This window comes from Thunnus albacares, chromosome 2 (assembly GCF_914725855.1).
Source record: "Thunnus albacares chromosome 2, fThuAlb1.1, whole genome shotgun sequence".
Classification (NCBI taxonomy): Eukaryota; Metazoa; Chordata; class Actinopteri; order Scombriformes; family Scombridae; genus Thunnus; species Thunnus albacares.
The window spans coordinates 30,398,545-30,416,201 of NC_058107.1; the positions used below are offsets into that span (position 1 = coordinate 30,398,545).

Sequence of the window (17,657 nt, forward strand, 5' to 3'; positions counted from 1 at the left end):
ACGATGTTTAAATTAACACCTGTCACATGCCACGAGTCTATTCCCATTCCCGTCACCTTCACAGCCTCAAGCCAGCAGAAGTTTGCATAATAGAAGTGGGAATGGATGCTCTGTGTCTCTGCTGTGGAGTACGCAGAAGGTGAAAAACACAGGCAGATTTATAGTCAAACAAGGAACGCTGTAATGTTTACTGACTTGACAGTGACAAGTTTCTGCAGTGTTGACGGTACAGTAGTCAGCTCTGCAGAGACAAAAACCAGATACGGTCTGTGTGACTGTAAAAACCAGTGCTGCAGTCATTAGTATCAGTCATCTTTCTCTAGGATTAACCATCGAGTGGGATTGAATCTGTCCTCATGAGTAATAAAATAAATGAATATTAAATATAGGCAAAATTGAAAGTTAACTTATAAACTATAAAAACGTTTCTTAGAAGTTGAGTCGCTCTGGAAGCAGAAATAGTCTCACTGGTTGACTTTTGGATAGGTGATGTGAGGCTGAAACCCAATGAAAAAGGTGAAAGGTGAGAGAGAGGGAAGAAGACGAGTTCTTCTTCTACTGTTTAAACAAACCAAACTAAGTTATCAAGGGTCACTCTGTAGCTTAGCTGACGTTTCAAACAGCTGTAGTAGCCCTGCATCTGTCTACCAAAGAACCACATGGTCATGAATTCAGAAAAAATGTGACATTAAAGGTATCACATTTGAGAGGCTGCAAACTTGTTGCCAATTCATTTTCTGTCGATCAACTAATCAATCAATCGACTTATCGTTGCAGCTCTACACATCAGAGTAAATAAACGCTGCTTTGAATTATTTCTAATAAACGTACAAGATGGATGTGTACTCACTGTCCTCTGGAGGTGTGAACCAGGAGTGTGACTAAAGTGGACGTGGCCGGACACACACAGTTCAGCGCCAACATGGCATACTTGAACTCCTCTTCGCATACTACATGATCTGATGGAAACGGATAATGTTATAGTATGTTAGATTTAGAAGTGTATGTGTGAAAAAAACAGTGGTTGTGTGTTAGTTAAAGTATATTTTTCTTTAGAAAAGTGTAAGAGGCATAAAAGAGAATAGAAAGTACTTACCAGCAAATTTAACGTGGAACTTATTTTCTGGTTTGAGAATTTGGACGTAGAGAGGGCAGTTTGGAGCAAAGTCCTTCGCGGCCCAAGCCCTCAAAATAGTCTGGTGATCCTGTGGGAGAGGAAGCAGTTCACCTATTTCACTCATCCAGTAAGTCAATGCGATCTGAATTTCATGGACCATAAATTTGGCCTCAGAGACTCAATATGCTCTCAGCACTCATCGTCGTTTCCAACTGAATCACAACATCGTCAGGATATCTCCAGCTCTCGACTAATTTGTAAAGGAAGTAGAGTGTGAAGGAAAATTGCTCAATTCAAAAATAATTATTATCTTGAGAATATAAAAATGGGAAATGAGGGTTTACAACGACTTTGATGAATGATTGTTAATATGACTCACGGCAGCGGTTCGGTCGACTTCGTTCCTGCTGCTGAGGATGAAGCAGGCCTCGGCGTCGTCCATTCTGAAGGATTGATGGAGAGAGATGGCGAAAAAAAAAAAGAGAAAGGAACAGAGACAAGCAGTGTCGAGGTTTAGTATCTGTGAAGAGAACATTAAACCAAACATTTGATCCATTATTGAAGGAGATCAATGCCTTAAAGAAAAGCAAGGCAGGGATGAGTGCTAATGTTCCATGACGATGGCTGAAAAGGTTAATAGTGTCATTCTAGCAGGATGTGACACAGTGACACATCCATTCATTTGTGACAAAAAAACTTGCATGTTCTGTGAACTTGAAGAGAACTACAATATGAAATTGATTATAGGGGAGTCTTTCAGCGTAGCAAGACTGATGTTTCTAAGATTTACCTGGCTGAGTGATTTTATCTACAACGTTATCAGTGCGTGAAATTGCCACAGCATCTAATCACCTGCACAGCTTTGCACATTGAGGGGGGGGCATGTAAAAAAAAAAAAAAAAAAAAAGAGAGAATGGACTCCTGGATAAATTTATGACTGTGATTTCACACTGCCATGTGCTACTGAGTGGTAGTTAGGCCCCATTGAATTTCATGTCATAACATCACAACAAGTAATATAAAGCAACAAAACACCATCTGCCAGTGAGCAGCAAGATCCCCTGAAGCAACAGTACAAGCTCGAACGCCACGCTGGTGCTGCAATATATTGTAGGGACGTTGACAAAACTGTCAAGTCAAACATATTCCAATGTGATCTATCACAGTTTATATTTCTGCCTAGGTATGTGACCTTTTGATGTGAACAGATGACCGATGTGGAGTGAAATCCAATTACACTGATGTGCAAGCAGAGGGCAGCCAAGTGGACTTGTAAGTATCTCAACCTCTAGCTGCACCTCTGTGACTCTGATTCTTCTAAATTTACATTTTAAGTCCTTTAACTGAGATTCTCACCCATAATTAATTCATTAATTTAAAAAAACATGTGCTACATTTCTTGGTGCATGCCCTTTTTTTTTTTTTTTTTTTAGAGAGAGAGATTTACAATCAGAAATTGTATCCACGTCTGCATAATTGCCATGGAGACAACTACGTGTATACAGCAGGTATTTGTATACATGTGGGCCACTCACTTGGCCCTCATCAGGTCCTGGTCTTTGAGGGCAGATCCTTGAAGGTAGATGACCCTCTGGGACCACAGCGGGATCTGGAGGATACGGCGGACTTGAATGTCTATCTCAGTCGGACACAGAATCACCACATAGTAGTCCTGCAAGACAAAGAAACATGAATGCATTTATTTAAATCATGAAGCAACTACTAGCACATACAGTATACTGTACATAGTTTCTTACAATGTATGCACCAGTTACTTGTCTGGTGTTTTAAAGGAGTTTTCACACCTGTTAGTTCATTTGTTCCAGACCAAAGAAGAATAAATACATTGATGCCTTTTAGTTCTGGTCCAGTTCATGTTTATGCTGACTTTTTTACAACAAACCAAGAGCTGTAAGCATGAAGTAATAAGAACTGACAGACAGGTAACTCATTGATTGGACAGTTGGTGTTGGTGATGTCATCCTGCATCATCAGCCCTACATGGACCCACGTGGGGTAATTAAATTCTGGTAACTGGCAGCAGATTATGCTGCACTTCACTGCACCTTATTCGTATGTTTATGTTCTCTGGTGTTGCCAAGAGCTCACAAACAAAATAATATGAGCATGATTAGTCAAGACAAGACTGTGACTTTGCATATTATAAATTGTGACGTACGGTCAGAAAGGAGCCAAAAAACATTTTATACTGTAATATTATAGGAGATTACACAAGAATATTTGCTGTATGGTTGCCACATTTCACTTTTTTTTTTTTTATACAGGGGAACAGCTAAAATACAAGCTCACCATACCTCTAGTTTAAATCCTTTTCACCTTATGATATATTGGTATGTATCCTCATACTCATGTACCACATGAGTATGAGGATACATACCGCATACATACTGTAAGTTACCATGTATGGTTACCAAATGATTTTGCATAAATATAGGCTGCAGATTGGTTTCTTAAGAGTTCATGATCAGCAAATGTATTTTATAGTGGCTGAGCTTTTGTATTTATGCTAAAATCATATATGTTCTCACACAGCCCTGTGATTTGTCTGCTTGGAACTGAATTAAGATCCATCATGATTAGATATGTCTATAGTTTGCTAAATAATTGTACTTTAAAACTAGAATGCTACAAATACATCGAAATGTTATTTGACAATCCCCTTCATGTATCTATTATGCAGAAAATACTTCATTCATTGTATTAGTACATAAATTAGTTCATGGTGGGTTAAAAGGTGGGTTGTCCTCACTACAGTTATGGCTCCAATGTTGTTAAAGACAGCTATAGTTTTATAGCACAGAAAATCCAACATCCAAAACCCCTTTGTGTCTGTCTTTCTGTTGTACCTGTAATCTGGGATGAGCGTAGAACTCGTTGAGGAAATCCATCAGCAGATCTATCTTCAGTGAGCTGACACATAACACCACATGCTTCTCTGTCTGTGCACGGTGGCGGCTGTAGTTCCCTCCTAACTTCTGGCTCTCCATCCACAGGTACGCTAGTTCTTCAAACTGACACAATGACAACAAAATCGACATGATGTCAAAACCGACAAGGATTAAATAATGAAGGAGGAGTGAAAACTGCTGATGCAGTAGTTTATGGGTGGCAGGAGGTCTTTTCTATTTCTCAAACAATTTTGCTCTTCGGGGATAGTAAAGATATTTACTTCTCTTTAAATAAATAATACAGTCAATAGTTGGATTTGTCATGCAGCCAGCATGTTCTACTGCACTGGGCCAGCATGTCTCGATCTGAATTTTAAAAAAAGATTTGCGGAGAGATGCACCTTATTAGATTTTTATTCGCTGTCAGCCTGAAAAAGCTACAAGAAAATGTCATTTAATATTTAATGATAACCCCATAATAAGGTCATCACTAGTCACTGAACATCAAAGAATTCCTAATGATAAGACAGGACTCCAAAATGAGGTTTACTAAGTTTTGAAGCCCTCGCTGCACTTTGGGAAAAAAAACGGCTTTTTACCTGTAGTGGGAGCACCACAAGGGCAACACAGATGAGAATGACCACCAGCAGCTGGGAGGGCCAGATCTGTGGTGTGACATCGCCATAGCCCACGGTGGAGAAGGTGACGATGCAGAAATAGAACGAGTCAAACAAGGACAGTTCCTTCCCGGCTCTCTCTAAGTGCTGGATCCCACAAGCTCTGCAGAAAACCAAGAGATTAACACAGTGACATGATGGTATTACATCAGACATGTCTCCTGTGGGTAAATATAATTGAAATAAAAACATGTGAAGGGAAGGGTTTCTGTATCCTGGGGTGTAGGGTCATTGGCCAAGCTGTGTGTGTGTGTGTGTGTGTGTGTGTGTGCACTTTATCTCATGGGTAACACTGTATAAAACAGGGATAACCACTCATAGATATACTTATGTTTTGAGATCTATACTCTGCAGATAATCAATAATATAAAGGTGTAAAATATTGAATTCTCTTTATTTTACCAGTGTACACAACAGTTTCTGCAGTGCAAGAAAGAGAGATGTGAAGTCTGTTGTTTTGCCACCTGATCAGATTCAAAGGAGGGAACCAGTGAGGAAGAGGAGGAAGATTAGCTGTATACACAGGGCCAGTGTGAGGATGGCAACAGCAGCAAGTGACATTTTCACTGGTAGCTCTAGTGATGAGGCAGAGCAGCGAGCAAACCAGAATAAAAGAGGGAAGATGTTTGGATAATTATTAGAGGAGTACTGCAAATTTTGGTATAAAAGATCTAGTGGTTTTGCTCTACATATTGTATTGTATGTGTCTGTCTAAATAATACATGATGTGTTATTTTAGCACAGATACATAAGAAATAATATGTGTGTAATTAATATATGTGTTTGCTAATTTAAGGGTTCATGGAATCTGCTTCAGATTTATGATTTAGCCTGGTGGGCTCGACACAAAAATCCAATTTGCTCCAGATCAAAGGGCACAAGAGTCAATACAGCTTAAGCTACTGTTCAGTATGTCATTTAAAGTGACACCATTGATTGATCTGTCAGTTCCACCTCATCGCTTGTGTTAATTCATTTGTGTTTTTTCATTGATAAGTTGGGAGATTTAATGACAGCCTGAGGTGGAGGGGGAATGAGATTGTCTAACTGGACAGAGTGGAGTGGAAGAGGCAGGTGTGCTGGGTGGTGGCCGAGTATAAGGACAAGTGACAGCCTTGATTTAAAAATTTGGTTTTAGAATTGTGGGAATCAATGAGACATAGGAAATGAAGCCATGTATTTAAAACATTTTTTCTGGATTTATCCTTTTTTTTTCTCCTGCTGTGTTTTCTGACTTACTCTCCCCTTTGTGTTTTTGAGCAGCTGGATTGATATTCAACGAACCAAACGTTCATTGGTGTACAGTACATCACTATATTTCATCACTATATAGTATAGACACATTTTCTATTTGCTTTTGTGAGTAACAGTTCATTGGCTTCATAATATCAGCTAACTCTTACTCTTTACATTTTGTCTTTCATTCTAATGTCATGTTTGCTTTCTGGAGATGTTCTAATAAACCTTATTTTCAATCTCTGCTTTCCAACACACACCATCACCCTCTTACAAATAATGTGCTTTTTTCCCAAGACATGTGCGATACTTAAAATGCGCTAGTCAAAACACTTTCTGGGTCATGTAGTACAATCTTCAGGGAACAGATTTTGCTGCGAGCTGCAATGGTCAGAGCTGCATTTCTGTGACTAACGACAAGAGTAGATGTTCACTCACCCAGTGAAAACCAGACACAGTAAGGTGCAGATGAGGATAAACACCTGGTTGAACATGGCAGAATGGGTCCTCTGGATGGCACGATGGAAATCATTCTGGACAGGAGAGGAGAGATACATTACATAGGCGGGTAGATGGAGCTATTGGTTGAAAAAGTCAGTTACTGTCTTCACATTCATTGCCTTTGCCTCAATTTTTACAGATTCTTCCCTGTCTTAATAATAATAATAATAATAATAACAACAATAATAAGCTTTATTTATAAAGGACCTTTCATGACATAAAATGCAGTGCTTTACAAAAGAAATATAAAATATATGTATAAAAAAATAAAATAAAATATACATACACATACATAAACATATTAAAACAGGAGATAAATATCAATGAGGACATAGTAAAAGAGTAAAAGACAATAAAATCCTGGAGAAGGAATAAAATCAATTAAAGGCAAAGTCATAGAAGTAGGTTTTGAGCTGCTTCTTAAAACTGTCAACTGAGGTTGCTTGTCTAATATGAGGAGAGAGCATGTTGGTGCATAACAACTGAAGGCAGCATCGCCATGCCTCTTGCTGTTAGTCAGTGGCACTTTCAGCAGACCAGCTACATGTGATCTGAGGGAGCGATTTGGAACATACTCCGACAGGCAATCTGACAGGTAGGAAGGTGCTAGCTCATTCAGAGCTTTAAAAACAGGTAAAAGAATTTTAAAATCTATCTTCAACGTTACTGGGAGCCAGTGCAAAGATGCTAACACAGGAGTAATGTGACCTCTTTTACTGTTTTTTTGTTAGAATTCTTGCTGCTGAGTTTTGGATGAGTTGCAGCCAATCGATAGTTTTTTTTGGCAAACCAGTATACAGTGCGTTGCAATAATCTAAGTGTGAGAGTACAGAGGCATGAGTCGGTTTTTTAGCATCACGTTTCTCGAGTGATAAAAGACTTTTTTAAGTAACGTTGTTGATATGATTGTCAAAGTTGTGGTCAGGATCACGAACGACACCCAGCTTTTTCACTTTTTGGTTTTACCTGTAGGGCCAGATTTTCGAGTCTATTTATTATTTCATCTCTTTCAGCGTCTGTGCCGATGATAAGGACTTCAGTTTTGTCTTCGTTTAATTTGAGAAAGTTGCTATTCATCCACCGCACAATACTGGAGAAGCAGTTTAGCAGAGGACGTAGGGCGTCCCTTATTGTCAGGTGCTACAGATAAATACAGCTGGGTGTCATAGTATATTGACGGAGAAAATGAAAAGATGTTCTAAATACAACTTAACGTGACAAAATTTCTACTTTCATTACAATCTTGCCATATATTTGCTACAGACAATCTACATCCATCTCCACTGTCCTCTCCTCTGCAGTAGAACATTTAAGTGCTCTATCCATATTTCTCTCTCCTACATTAGTATACTGCTCATCTTGAAACGTGGGAGCTCACGACTCATTTTCAGTCACATCTTGTTAGCATGTTCTGCCTGTCGCCGGTGCTCCAAACTGTCCCTGCTCCCTCTCTCTCTCTCTCTCTCTCTCTCTTTCTCTCTCAATGTGCTGGCTTGCTTGGCCGCAGAGTCTACCATCTGCCCAACTACCGCCTTGGCATCAAGCACTTACTCTCTCATGCTCTCATCTGAATCACAGCAAGAGCACACACTACACCAGTTGGATATCATCTAATTGCTTTGAATCCTTTATATCGGTTACCTTTGCACCTACTGTACATCCTGGACAATATTGATATTATAACACCAGATTTCAAGTGTTTTTATCCTATATATTAAATGCCTAAAAATTTAAATTCATCATTTTTATTAACACCTTTATTTAACCTCCAGCAAATGCAGCTGGTGGGAGAATTAAGATGAGTTGAATGAGTGCAAGTATTTGCTAGTTCTCTAGGTAACAAGCCATATAAGACATATCTTAAAAAGACTGGTGTGGTATGGATAAGGGTCTGTTCAGTCCTAAACTAACTAGCCTGAATTTCAATTTTTTAGGAAAGTGAAAACAAATGTCCCCTTCTAATCTCTGAGTTACTCCAAATAACTCAGTTAATCTGAACAAATGTTTGGTTTTAGCTTTGACAGCCAACTAATTAGCCAAAAGGCAAATTTATCAAAGTAACTGATGTTCATGTTAACAATATTGCACAACTTATTGTAGCTAATAACACTAGCTTCTTACGTATATATATCGGCTGGTGTGCTAATCAAATGGGTTTGCACAAAAGACAGTGTCGACTAACCAGACAGAAAGAAATTAAGCTGCTCAATTTATCTGTCTACACACAATCACCTCTTATGCCGGTGTTACTCATAGGCTGGTGACCTGCAATATATCTGCTCGAGGATGGAAAATGTAACCTCAAAGCCCTGAGTCATAAACCCTAAATAGTTTCTGGGTGAACCCTGTTATGCGATAGAGCTACGGTATGTACGGAACAATAGATAAATTATTGAAAAATACTTACGATCATGTTCTCCAGGGCACCTTTGGCAAGCCAGCAGTTAAGAAATACAGGGACAAATATGTTTCTCAAAGGAGGCCAGAAGATCTAAAGGAAGAAAGGAAGGAAGGGAGACATATAAATACTAATCAGTTAACATACTCGAAAAGGAAATTTAATATGCCACTGACAATTATTCATGAAGGGTATCTGGAAGGTAAATTGTCTAGTATAAGATGAGGTACAGATGGCAGTGGGGCACTGACATTTCATAATTAGATTGCTCGGAGCAATCTTAAACCAAATTGACTTTCAGCCTAAATAAAGGTGCCTGTGGAATGGATTGATTGATTAATGAATTTAATTACTCACCGTGATTATAAATGGCACTGTATTGATCATCTCCAATATGAAGGATATCTGGAAAATCTGCTCCCAGATGTTGCCCTGGAATGGAAATTGACGGTAAATAATTCAATGAGCCAATGAAAGTGCAGATTGTTTGAGAGAAAAGTGTAATTCCAGTAATAACAATAATAATTCTTGTATTTATCTGAACTGATCAAAGTTAGGATGAAGTGGTGCAGTAATTATTCCTAGGTTCAGAAACAGTACTCCGCATTGACCTGTTTTTTTTGCTCTTACGGCATTCAAAGCACATGCTTGTTTATGGGGCACAGCTACTGTGTGACCCACAAGAGTTTATATATCAATAATTAATTACATTTTTTCCAATTAAATCTTTTTATGTCATAACTACATTATTCTAGATTCTGAAACTTTTTGTAAACTCTGCTTTTGCTTTGTGTTATGTGAATTATGTTTATTAGTATCCTCTCAGTATCATTATGTGCTGCAGTATGCATTTAAAATGGCCCATAATGAAGCAAAGCTTAAAGCAATATTTCAAAGAAAATATAGGGGTCTTTTGAGACTTGCAGTACTTTGAGGACTCTGGCAAGATGCAGACTTGATCTTCAAAAGAGCCAGTGACCAGATGTGCTGTATATACATAAAGCAAAATCTATGGGTGCAGTTAATTACACAATCAGCAAGTGGGACTGCATGCTGACTGGATTTTTCAAGTGAAGCAGGGTTTAGAAATCGCTAGTCAGTTGTAGATCATTTTGGCTTGTAAGCGTGTGACACCAAATGATTCACGTTTCATGAGGCTACAGTTCCTCGCCAACTGAAGAAAAGGAGATTTCGGCATTTGCTCCTCATAAAAGAAATGCATAGAAGAAAAAAAAAAGACATGGCAGGACGTAAAAAAAAGGAACAAAAGATTGTATATAATGAAATCCAGACCAAACTTAAGAGACCACCAAAGGAGAAGGAGCTGAAACCTACGAGGCAACATGTCTAAGAGTCACTTCTAGCCTCAGAACGGCAAAGTTAAAGCTAATATTTCTAAGCAATGACAAGCTTGTTTTGAGACTGGCAGTACTTTGAGGAACGCTATGGACAGTGTTAATATGACAGTGCCTTCTTGATATTCCTGAGGTAATTGAGCCCCACAATTTAATACATTCAACAGCACCTGTGTAAAATCTAAAATTTCTTCTTAGTGTTGTATTGGTCTGCACCACATTGTGAAGAGTTTCCAATATTTTGTTCACCTCATTTACATACTGTATATAACTGTAATGAAGGGACAATAATGCTCTGCTTATACCTGCTAATTAGGGAATGGAAGGAATTGCATACAAAGAATGACTGTTGCTATTTGTGTGAACTTGACTTATTTCAATGGAATAAATAATGTTACCTATGCATGACTGTCCCTTTAAATCTGTATGAACTGAGGACAGAAGTGCATCCTTAGAGGACCCTTTAGATGAATCCTAAACTGCACTTCCAGCTCTCTGAGGCCATTTATATAACCTGTTTCTGAGACAGAGTACGTGAGGTCTGATTCTAAAATTAGTGGCAAAAGACTCCTGGCCTGCTGTCTTTGATGGGTTGACTTGGCATTGGCAGTTGGACTGGACACTGAAAGCTTTCAGCCCACGAGAAAGAACAAATGGGCAGTGCTCGTCTTTGATCAGACAGCTGTAAGACATCAGCATGGATTACAGAGAGAAACTGCGGACTGTGGACCAATTTCTTACCTTGTAGCTGAGATATGTGATAAGCATGGTCTCCAAGAAACTGATTAAGGCCACTGTCACCTGGAGCGAAGCAGAGGAGGAGATAAATGAACCCAACAATTGCAAACTCATCTCTTCTGGCTATTCAACCTTCACTGAGGAACCACTGTGCTCTGCAATGCTTTTATATAATAAATGCCTGCTGGTGTTTTTGGGTTGAATCCTGCATTGAGATTCAGTTCAGGCAGTGGAATCTGATTTATGAGTGCTTTCTTTGTAGTGTTGGTATTCTCACCTGTATTGCCCATACAGGAACCCGTCTGTTCACCCAGAAAATATACCCCCTGTCCGAAAGCAGAAGAAAAAAAAATTCTTCACACTTCAATGCATTTCCATATAATTGCAACATAAGAAGATGAACACACTTCAGTTTACGACCGAGTGCTGTTTTCAGTAAAACATACCATTTGATTTCTCCCGGCGTTTCTGTTGTGTTAGTCAAACTGTTGTTCTGACACATTGGACTGTGGAAAAAAAATAGCAACAAGGGAAACACAAAAAGAGCGTGAAAATGTGTGTGTGTGAGTGGAAATATGACCACTGGGAAACATTTCCATCAGCTGGTGCTGTATGTTGCCATAAAGAATAAACCCGACGTGTGTCTTAAAGCTGCTGGCAGTGAACAGACCATCTACAACTTCCATGTGACTGCACAGAAAGAGCAACTCAGCTTCGCTTATATGATTTAGTTACACAAACACACCACAGACAATGAATAAAATAATTTCATAATAAGACAAATGCATTCACATTCTTAATGTTATCAAAACCACACAATGTCATTGACTTAAATGTTGAGTTTATTTAATTTGAATTTTAAGTTACGCTTTTAGTTTTAGGAATAATTCTCAAGAACCTCTTTGATATAACCAAAGTACTGAAACTGAAAAGATCCACAAAATTTTCATCAAAACAGATTCTCTGCTGTACTGATCTCCTTTTATATTTGTTGTTCTGTGCACATGGCAGCAGGAAAATATTTCTCCTCTGGCATATGGTAAGTCATCTGGTTGGTTTGGACTTAATACAAGAAAAAAAAGAGATGGACAGTATGAACAGTGATGCTTCCACAATGTCTAAGTTATCTGTAAAAAGAGCAGCACAAAGACATGCAAGACATAAACAAAGTAAACTGTACAGATTATGAGTTGACCGCAATTAATCATGCAATAAAAAGCAAGTATTCAGAAAATATGGACACATCTGGAATAGGGGATAGTCAGTGAGTGGGTGATGACTGTAGAGTGTGACGCTCACCATGGGGTATCCTTGGGGTTATCCAGGCTGACTCTCAGTATGTAGAGGGCGCAGGTGAGAATCTTCAGTGAGAAGTTGAACAGGCGGATTCTCAGGCCTGTGGATCGACAAAAACAATGACATCTGAATTAACTGAGAGAGTGGCCTCGCTTAAGTGATGATCGGCTGAATTTGGGTTTGTTTAGATCTCTGGTGTTTTATTCACAGGCTTTACTTTCGAGCCGAACGCCCTCTCTGTTCATTCTGTCACCCTTTTTTTCACATTTTTCTGAAGTTCAAACCCTCTGGTGTTGTGACTAGCTCTGTGATTGTCTACTTCTGACGACGGATGCAGCCAGATCTCTCCTCGCTAGAAAGTTAAGCACTGCTTGAGCACCAGTTTAGGTGCAGGGATTGCCTTAAGTGAGCAACCTTAAGTGACTATATCTGTCAAAGCCCTGAAGCGTGACTAACGCAGCTCCGTGCAGCTCTGGCACCCTGTCATAACTGATTTCCTTTGACGTGTAACTTTCAAATCCTCTAAGAATAACACAACACCAGCACTTTTATGGCCTAAAAAAAATGACGAAGAACGCACCAAGATAGCGACTGGTGGGAAAGTGCAGAAATAGATGGGTCAGATAATAACGTCTGTGGACAGTTTCCTGTTTGAATAAGTGCAGGCATATACTGAAAAAAACACACATGACCTGCACCATCAAACACGAATAAAACAGAAACTCTGGCTGCAGACATGCTTGCTAGCCAGAGGGGGGTGCTAGCTGTATTACCCATTTCCAATCAGCTTCAGCAGCTACTTAATCTCTCCTGACACGACCTCTTTAGATGAAGCCGGCGTCAATGTTAAAATGATTTGAAGCCAGACAAAACACAAACAGCACCGCGATGATATAGAGCAAAAGACCCCTGCAGCCAAGTGTGACATTTTCATTACCGTGTTGTTTTATGTCAAAGACTGTGGCGGCTTAGTGATAATGACAAGAGGACAGAAAGACAGCAGACCCGTGTCATTGCCGAGGATGTGTTAACGACATGCTGCTACCGAAGACACTGAGTTATGGTAAAGGGACTGCATTTCTATAGCGCCTTTCTAGTCTTCCAAGCTCTCAAAAGCACTGAAATGCACATTGCAGAGGCTGCCATGCAAGGTCAGGAGGGGTTTCTAATCATATACACATACTCACACACACCGATGGCACAGCCTTTGGGAGCAATTTGGGGTTCAGTATCATGGCCCAAGGACAATTTGACACGCGGACAGGAGGAGCCGGGGGATCGAACCGACGGATCTTCCAATTAGGGGACGACCCGCTCTACCTCCTGAGCCACAGCCACCCGATAATTTACATTTTTACAACTTGATGTAAATGAATTGCTTCCCGGCACAATGCACCAAACCGCTGAAGTGCAGCGGTGTCTCCGTCAGAGATGTTGTAATATTGCCAATCTTATCTCTTAAATGAGAAAAACACCGCCGCCTCGTCTCTCAACAAATGAGCCATACTCTTCTGTCCACGCTGGGCAACAGTGTGCACACCCAAAAGGATACAGTAATTCACAATGAGTCAGCTAATGCAATAATGAAAACCCCAACTGAGACAGAAATTGGATATGCATCATCACAGGCTGCAATTTCCTACATTATGCTTTTATTTTCTCATTTAGCTCTGAGCATATAAACAAGCAGCGAGCCTCTTACCATTAAGCATTGTGGGAGAAGAGGAGAATGGTGTGATGTTCCCTGCCAGCAGTACTTACTTGACCTTTGGTTTTTGATGAAGAAAAGCTTCAGCCTCTCCTTGAAGGTGTTTTCGTTCACATAGAACTCCACCTGCACCCTGTGGGGAACAGTGACATGATGTTGGTGTGCAGAAACATGCGTATTCAGAGTCAACCCCGCCAAAACATAATACACATAGAAATTTATAACACTTTACCAAGAGCAACAGTGAATTACATTTGACCAATAAGTGTAATGGTACCATACTGTGTGCAGTGCATTTGCAGCGTCACTTACGGTAGATATTACACATGTGACAATGGTTGTGGTCCAGGCACAGTTATACTTTTTATACAGTTTTATACTGCTGCTGAGTTTTAGCAGTGATACCTCAGCATTTAGAATTCAAACCTGTTTTCAACTAAGCTAGGGCTGCAACTAACGATTACTGTTGTTATCGATTAGTCGTTTGGTTTGGTGTGGTTTTGGTTCTTAGAGCACATGGTGGTGTCTACAAAGGTCTGTTTTTTTTCTGACCAACAGTCTAAACTCCAAATATTCACATTATTATCCCGTAGGACAAAGAAAAGCCTCAACGAGAGAAGCTGGATTCAGCAAATTTTTGGCACTTTTGCTTTAAGAAGTGACTAAAACGATTCATTTTCTGTTGATCGACTAATTGATTATTAGACTAATTGCTGCAGCTCTAAACTAAGCCCTTTTTCAACAAAGGTGTCTCTTTTTAATGTAGTCATAAAACAATTTGCCATACAAGAACTTTGCCTAAATGAAACAGTATAAAATTTAGAGCTGCAATGATTAGTTGATCAGTCATTTGCCTGAAAATTTATGGGCAACTTTTTAGGTAAAATATTTAGGGAAAGATTTCTGGTTCCAGCTTCTCCGATGTGAGGATTTGCTGCTTTTCTCATACAAACATTTGATGTCATCAACTCAGACATAGAGCAAATGAAAATGAAACTTTACAGCCACACAATTATTTTCTTAATCAAAAAAAAAGTCAGACTTATCAATAATAAAAATAACTGTTCGTTGCAACTAAAAAATTAGCGAAGTTATGATTTACAATAAGCAAACATCTGACCAAGCATTGAGCAATCAGTGAAGGTTTCCAATACAAAGAAGACTACCAGTCACATACTAGATCTATCTCAAGAAAAAAAAACTGTATCTCTGTTCTGATTAATTCACTTTCCCTCTGTATATCATTATGTACAGTTCCCCCTCACAATGCAACGATATCAGCCACAAATGCATATGAGCTTGCACCTCAATGTGCAGCACTGGTACTTGTAACGTCTGTTTTCATGTAACAATGCAGACCATTACATATATACGGATGTATTTTTCATACAACGACATTATCTGAATGGTGCACTTCCTGTGATGCATATGCATATTGTAAAGACATGACACACACTGAGATAAGGATTTTTTAATTAATCTACTGACAAGCTGTATCACTTGGGTCTGGACTCTTTCTGCATATGAATTAGTGAGAACTTGAGAGAACAATATATTGAACACTAACACAAAAGCATGTATTAATAACTGACAATCATCTCCTGCTAAAACTACAGTACTTCAAATCAAATGACAAACCCTATTAAAAAGGGGCAGGGACACCAAATGATCACTTAACCACAAATTATGATGTAGCCATTGTAAGTGGGATAGATGGATGCAAGTGGCGAGTCAAGCCTAATAATGGTCTCTACTGTCAAGAGTTTGTTGTCACTAATGAGCGTAGAAGGGAAGTAATAATGTCCTTGCAGTTACAGAGGAGACCCTTATAGCCTTCCGCATTGTCTGACAAGATGAATACAGGGTGGGTGCAAAAAGACAGGGGAGAAGAAGAGAGAACAGGAGGGCAATTACAGTAACCAACTCCTTAGGGAGGTTTGCATGTGTAGATATAGCGTGTAGGTGGAAGAAAGAATATGTAAAATGCAAGCTATCCCCCGTTCCTCCTTCCCCCTTCCCCTGGCTGTATCGCCATGGAGACAGCTTCCAAGGCAGGAAATGTTCACTCACATACATGAGTGAACATGTGTACGATGAATTAGCTGTAGCTACACACATACGCCGACACAAACAAGCAATGACATGTTCTTGTATATAAGCACCAACCACACACTCCCATCCCCCTGACTCCGTCCCACCCAAACACACAGCTATATGCAAACAATGTAAAACCATTGCTCGAGAAGCAGTAAAGGACTGTCATAAAGACTAATTCTGGCGAAACAGGTGATCAATAATGCATGTTGTTCAGTCTCCATTGACATAGCTGTGAGAATAGACGTGGACAACAGCTACAAAGGCTGCATGTTTACCCAGCTTGCCTACTACAGCGCAGGTACATATGCAATTACACTTCATATAGAAAACGTCAACACAGTAGAGCCTGAAATCTGACTCCAAAATAAACTCAGATGCAATAGTTGTAATGATGTAGTGATTTGCTTTTTTGGTTTGACAAATGAGCCTCATGTGTGTCTGTTATTCTGTGTGGGTAGACATGATAACCAGTGTTTCCCCTATAATTGAATTGTACAGGTCTGGCAGACCACCAGGCCAACGAGAACCCCCGCCAGGCCAAAAAAAAAAAATTCTTTTAATGCCAAAAATAACACCAAATATCAATTCATTTGGAAATCAATAGCATTTGGGAGCCTCTGAGCAGCACTGTTCCAAAATGTGAGTCAACCTCTGTGTCGTTGCCTTGGAAACTCTTGGTAGCGTAACTCCTTCTAAGGAATAGGAGAGTATGTAATGTTTGCACGTAGCCAGTGAGTGAGTGGTTGAACTAGAGGGCAAGTGGCAGTAAAGTGACAGTGAATGCGAGCAGAGCAGAGGATAAGGTCAGCAATCTGGCAGTACAGTACAGTACAGTACAGGCTACTGTGTGTCACTTAATAAATGTTGCAGCTTGTCAAGACCAAGAAAAGTCATGACGGTTGTTTCCCTTACTTCTAGAAAAGTGAAGGGACTCTGAAGTTAGCAACAATGGGTTAGCCTAACATGAAGATGCAAAACAGAGAAATAGAGAACGGAGAAATGTGTGGTTGCTGAGTCTCCCGACTTTTGCCCCCCTACCAGGCCAAAACAGTCAACCAAGGGGAAACACTGATAACCATGTGATAACGTGCCTCCATTTCTACTAAATCTAATGTTAGGATTTCCCTTCATATTTAAGTCCAAGATTAGACAACTGCAGAGCAGTCTATTAAGTATTCAGACAGAGATAGACATGTTGGACATGTCTTCTGTTGTGACAGCATTTTTATGCTATCAATGTTGCTGGAGGGATGGCAATGCCAGACTGAAACATCTCAACAACTATCCAACAGATTGTCATGAAATTTGGTAAAGACATCCATGTTCCCCAGAAAATGAATCTTATGGAATTCCCAAATAAGTTATCTTTCTGACATTGGTGATCTCCTGACTTACCTTTGAGCATTGTCACTGTGAACATGCTAGCATGTGACGTTAGCATTTAACTCAAAGCATCACCTAAGTACAGCCTGACAGAGATTTAAGGGGGCCGATATGTAGAGTACAAATTAAAAGCTTAAATAAATTCATCGTATTTAATAGTTAATAATCCTTATAAGATTTGAAAAGATTCTTCAGTTTGTCTCTAAAATCTTCTTGGTTGTTTGTTTCAGATCAATGTCAAG

General features: G+C 39.5%; 1 protein-coding gene across 7 annotated transcripts in view; it reads right to left on the reverse strand.

Annotated features, from left to right (window-relative positions):
- Positions 1-17,657, reverse strand: part of kcnt1b (potassium sodium-activated channel subfamily T member 1b) — a 75,258-nt gene that overhangs the window by 22,194 nt on the left and 35,407 nt on the right. For all 7 annotated transcript variants that reach the window (XM_044330068.1, XM_044330067.1, XM_044330070.1 and 4 more), the window contains 14 exons: positions 13,989-14,068; positions 12,231-12,327; positions 11,378-11,437; positions 11,209-11,257; positions 10,935-10,994; positions 9,196-9,270; positions 8,848-8,931; positions 6,378-6,472; positions 4,626-4,806; positions 3,985-4,149; positions 2,653-2,789; positions 1,497-1,560; positions 1,097-1,205; positions 851-959 (listed from right to left, as the gene is read on the reverse strand). In XM_044330068.1, coding sequence (XP_044186003.1) covers positions 851-959; positions 1,097-1,205; positions 1,497-1,560; positions 2,653-2,789; positions 3,985-4,149; positions 4,626-4,806; positions 6,378-6,472; positions 8,848-8,931; positions 9,196-9,270; positions 10,935-10,994; positions 11,209-11,257; positions 11,378-11,437; positions 12,231-12,327; positions 13,989-14,068 — 1,365 coding nt within the window. The remainder of the gene's footprint in view (positions 1-850; positions 960-1,096; positions 1,206-1,496; positions 1,561-2,652; positions 2,790-3,984; positions 4,150-4,625; positions 4,807-6,377; positions 6,473-8,847; positions 8,932-9,195; positions 9,271-10,934; positions 10,995-11,208; positions 11,258-11,377; positions 11,438-12,230; positions 12,328-13,988; positions 14,069-17,657) is intronic.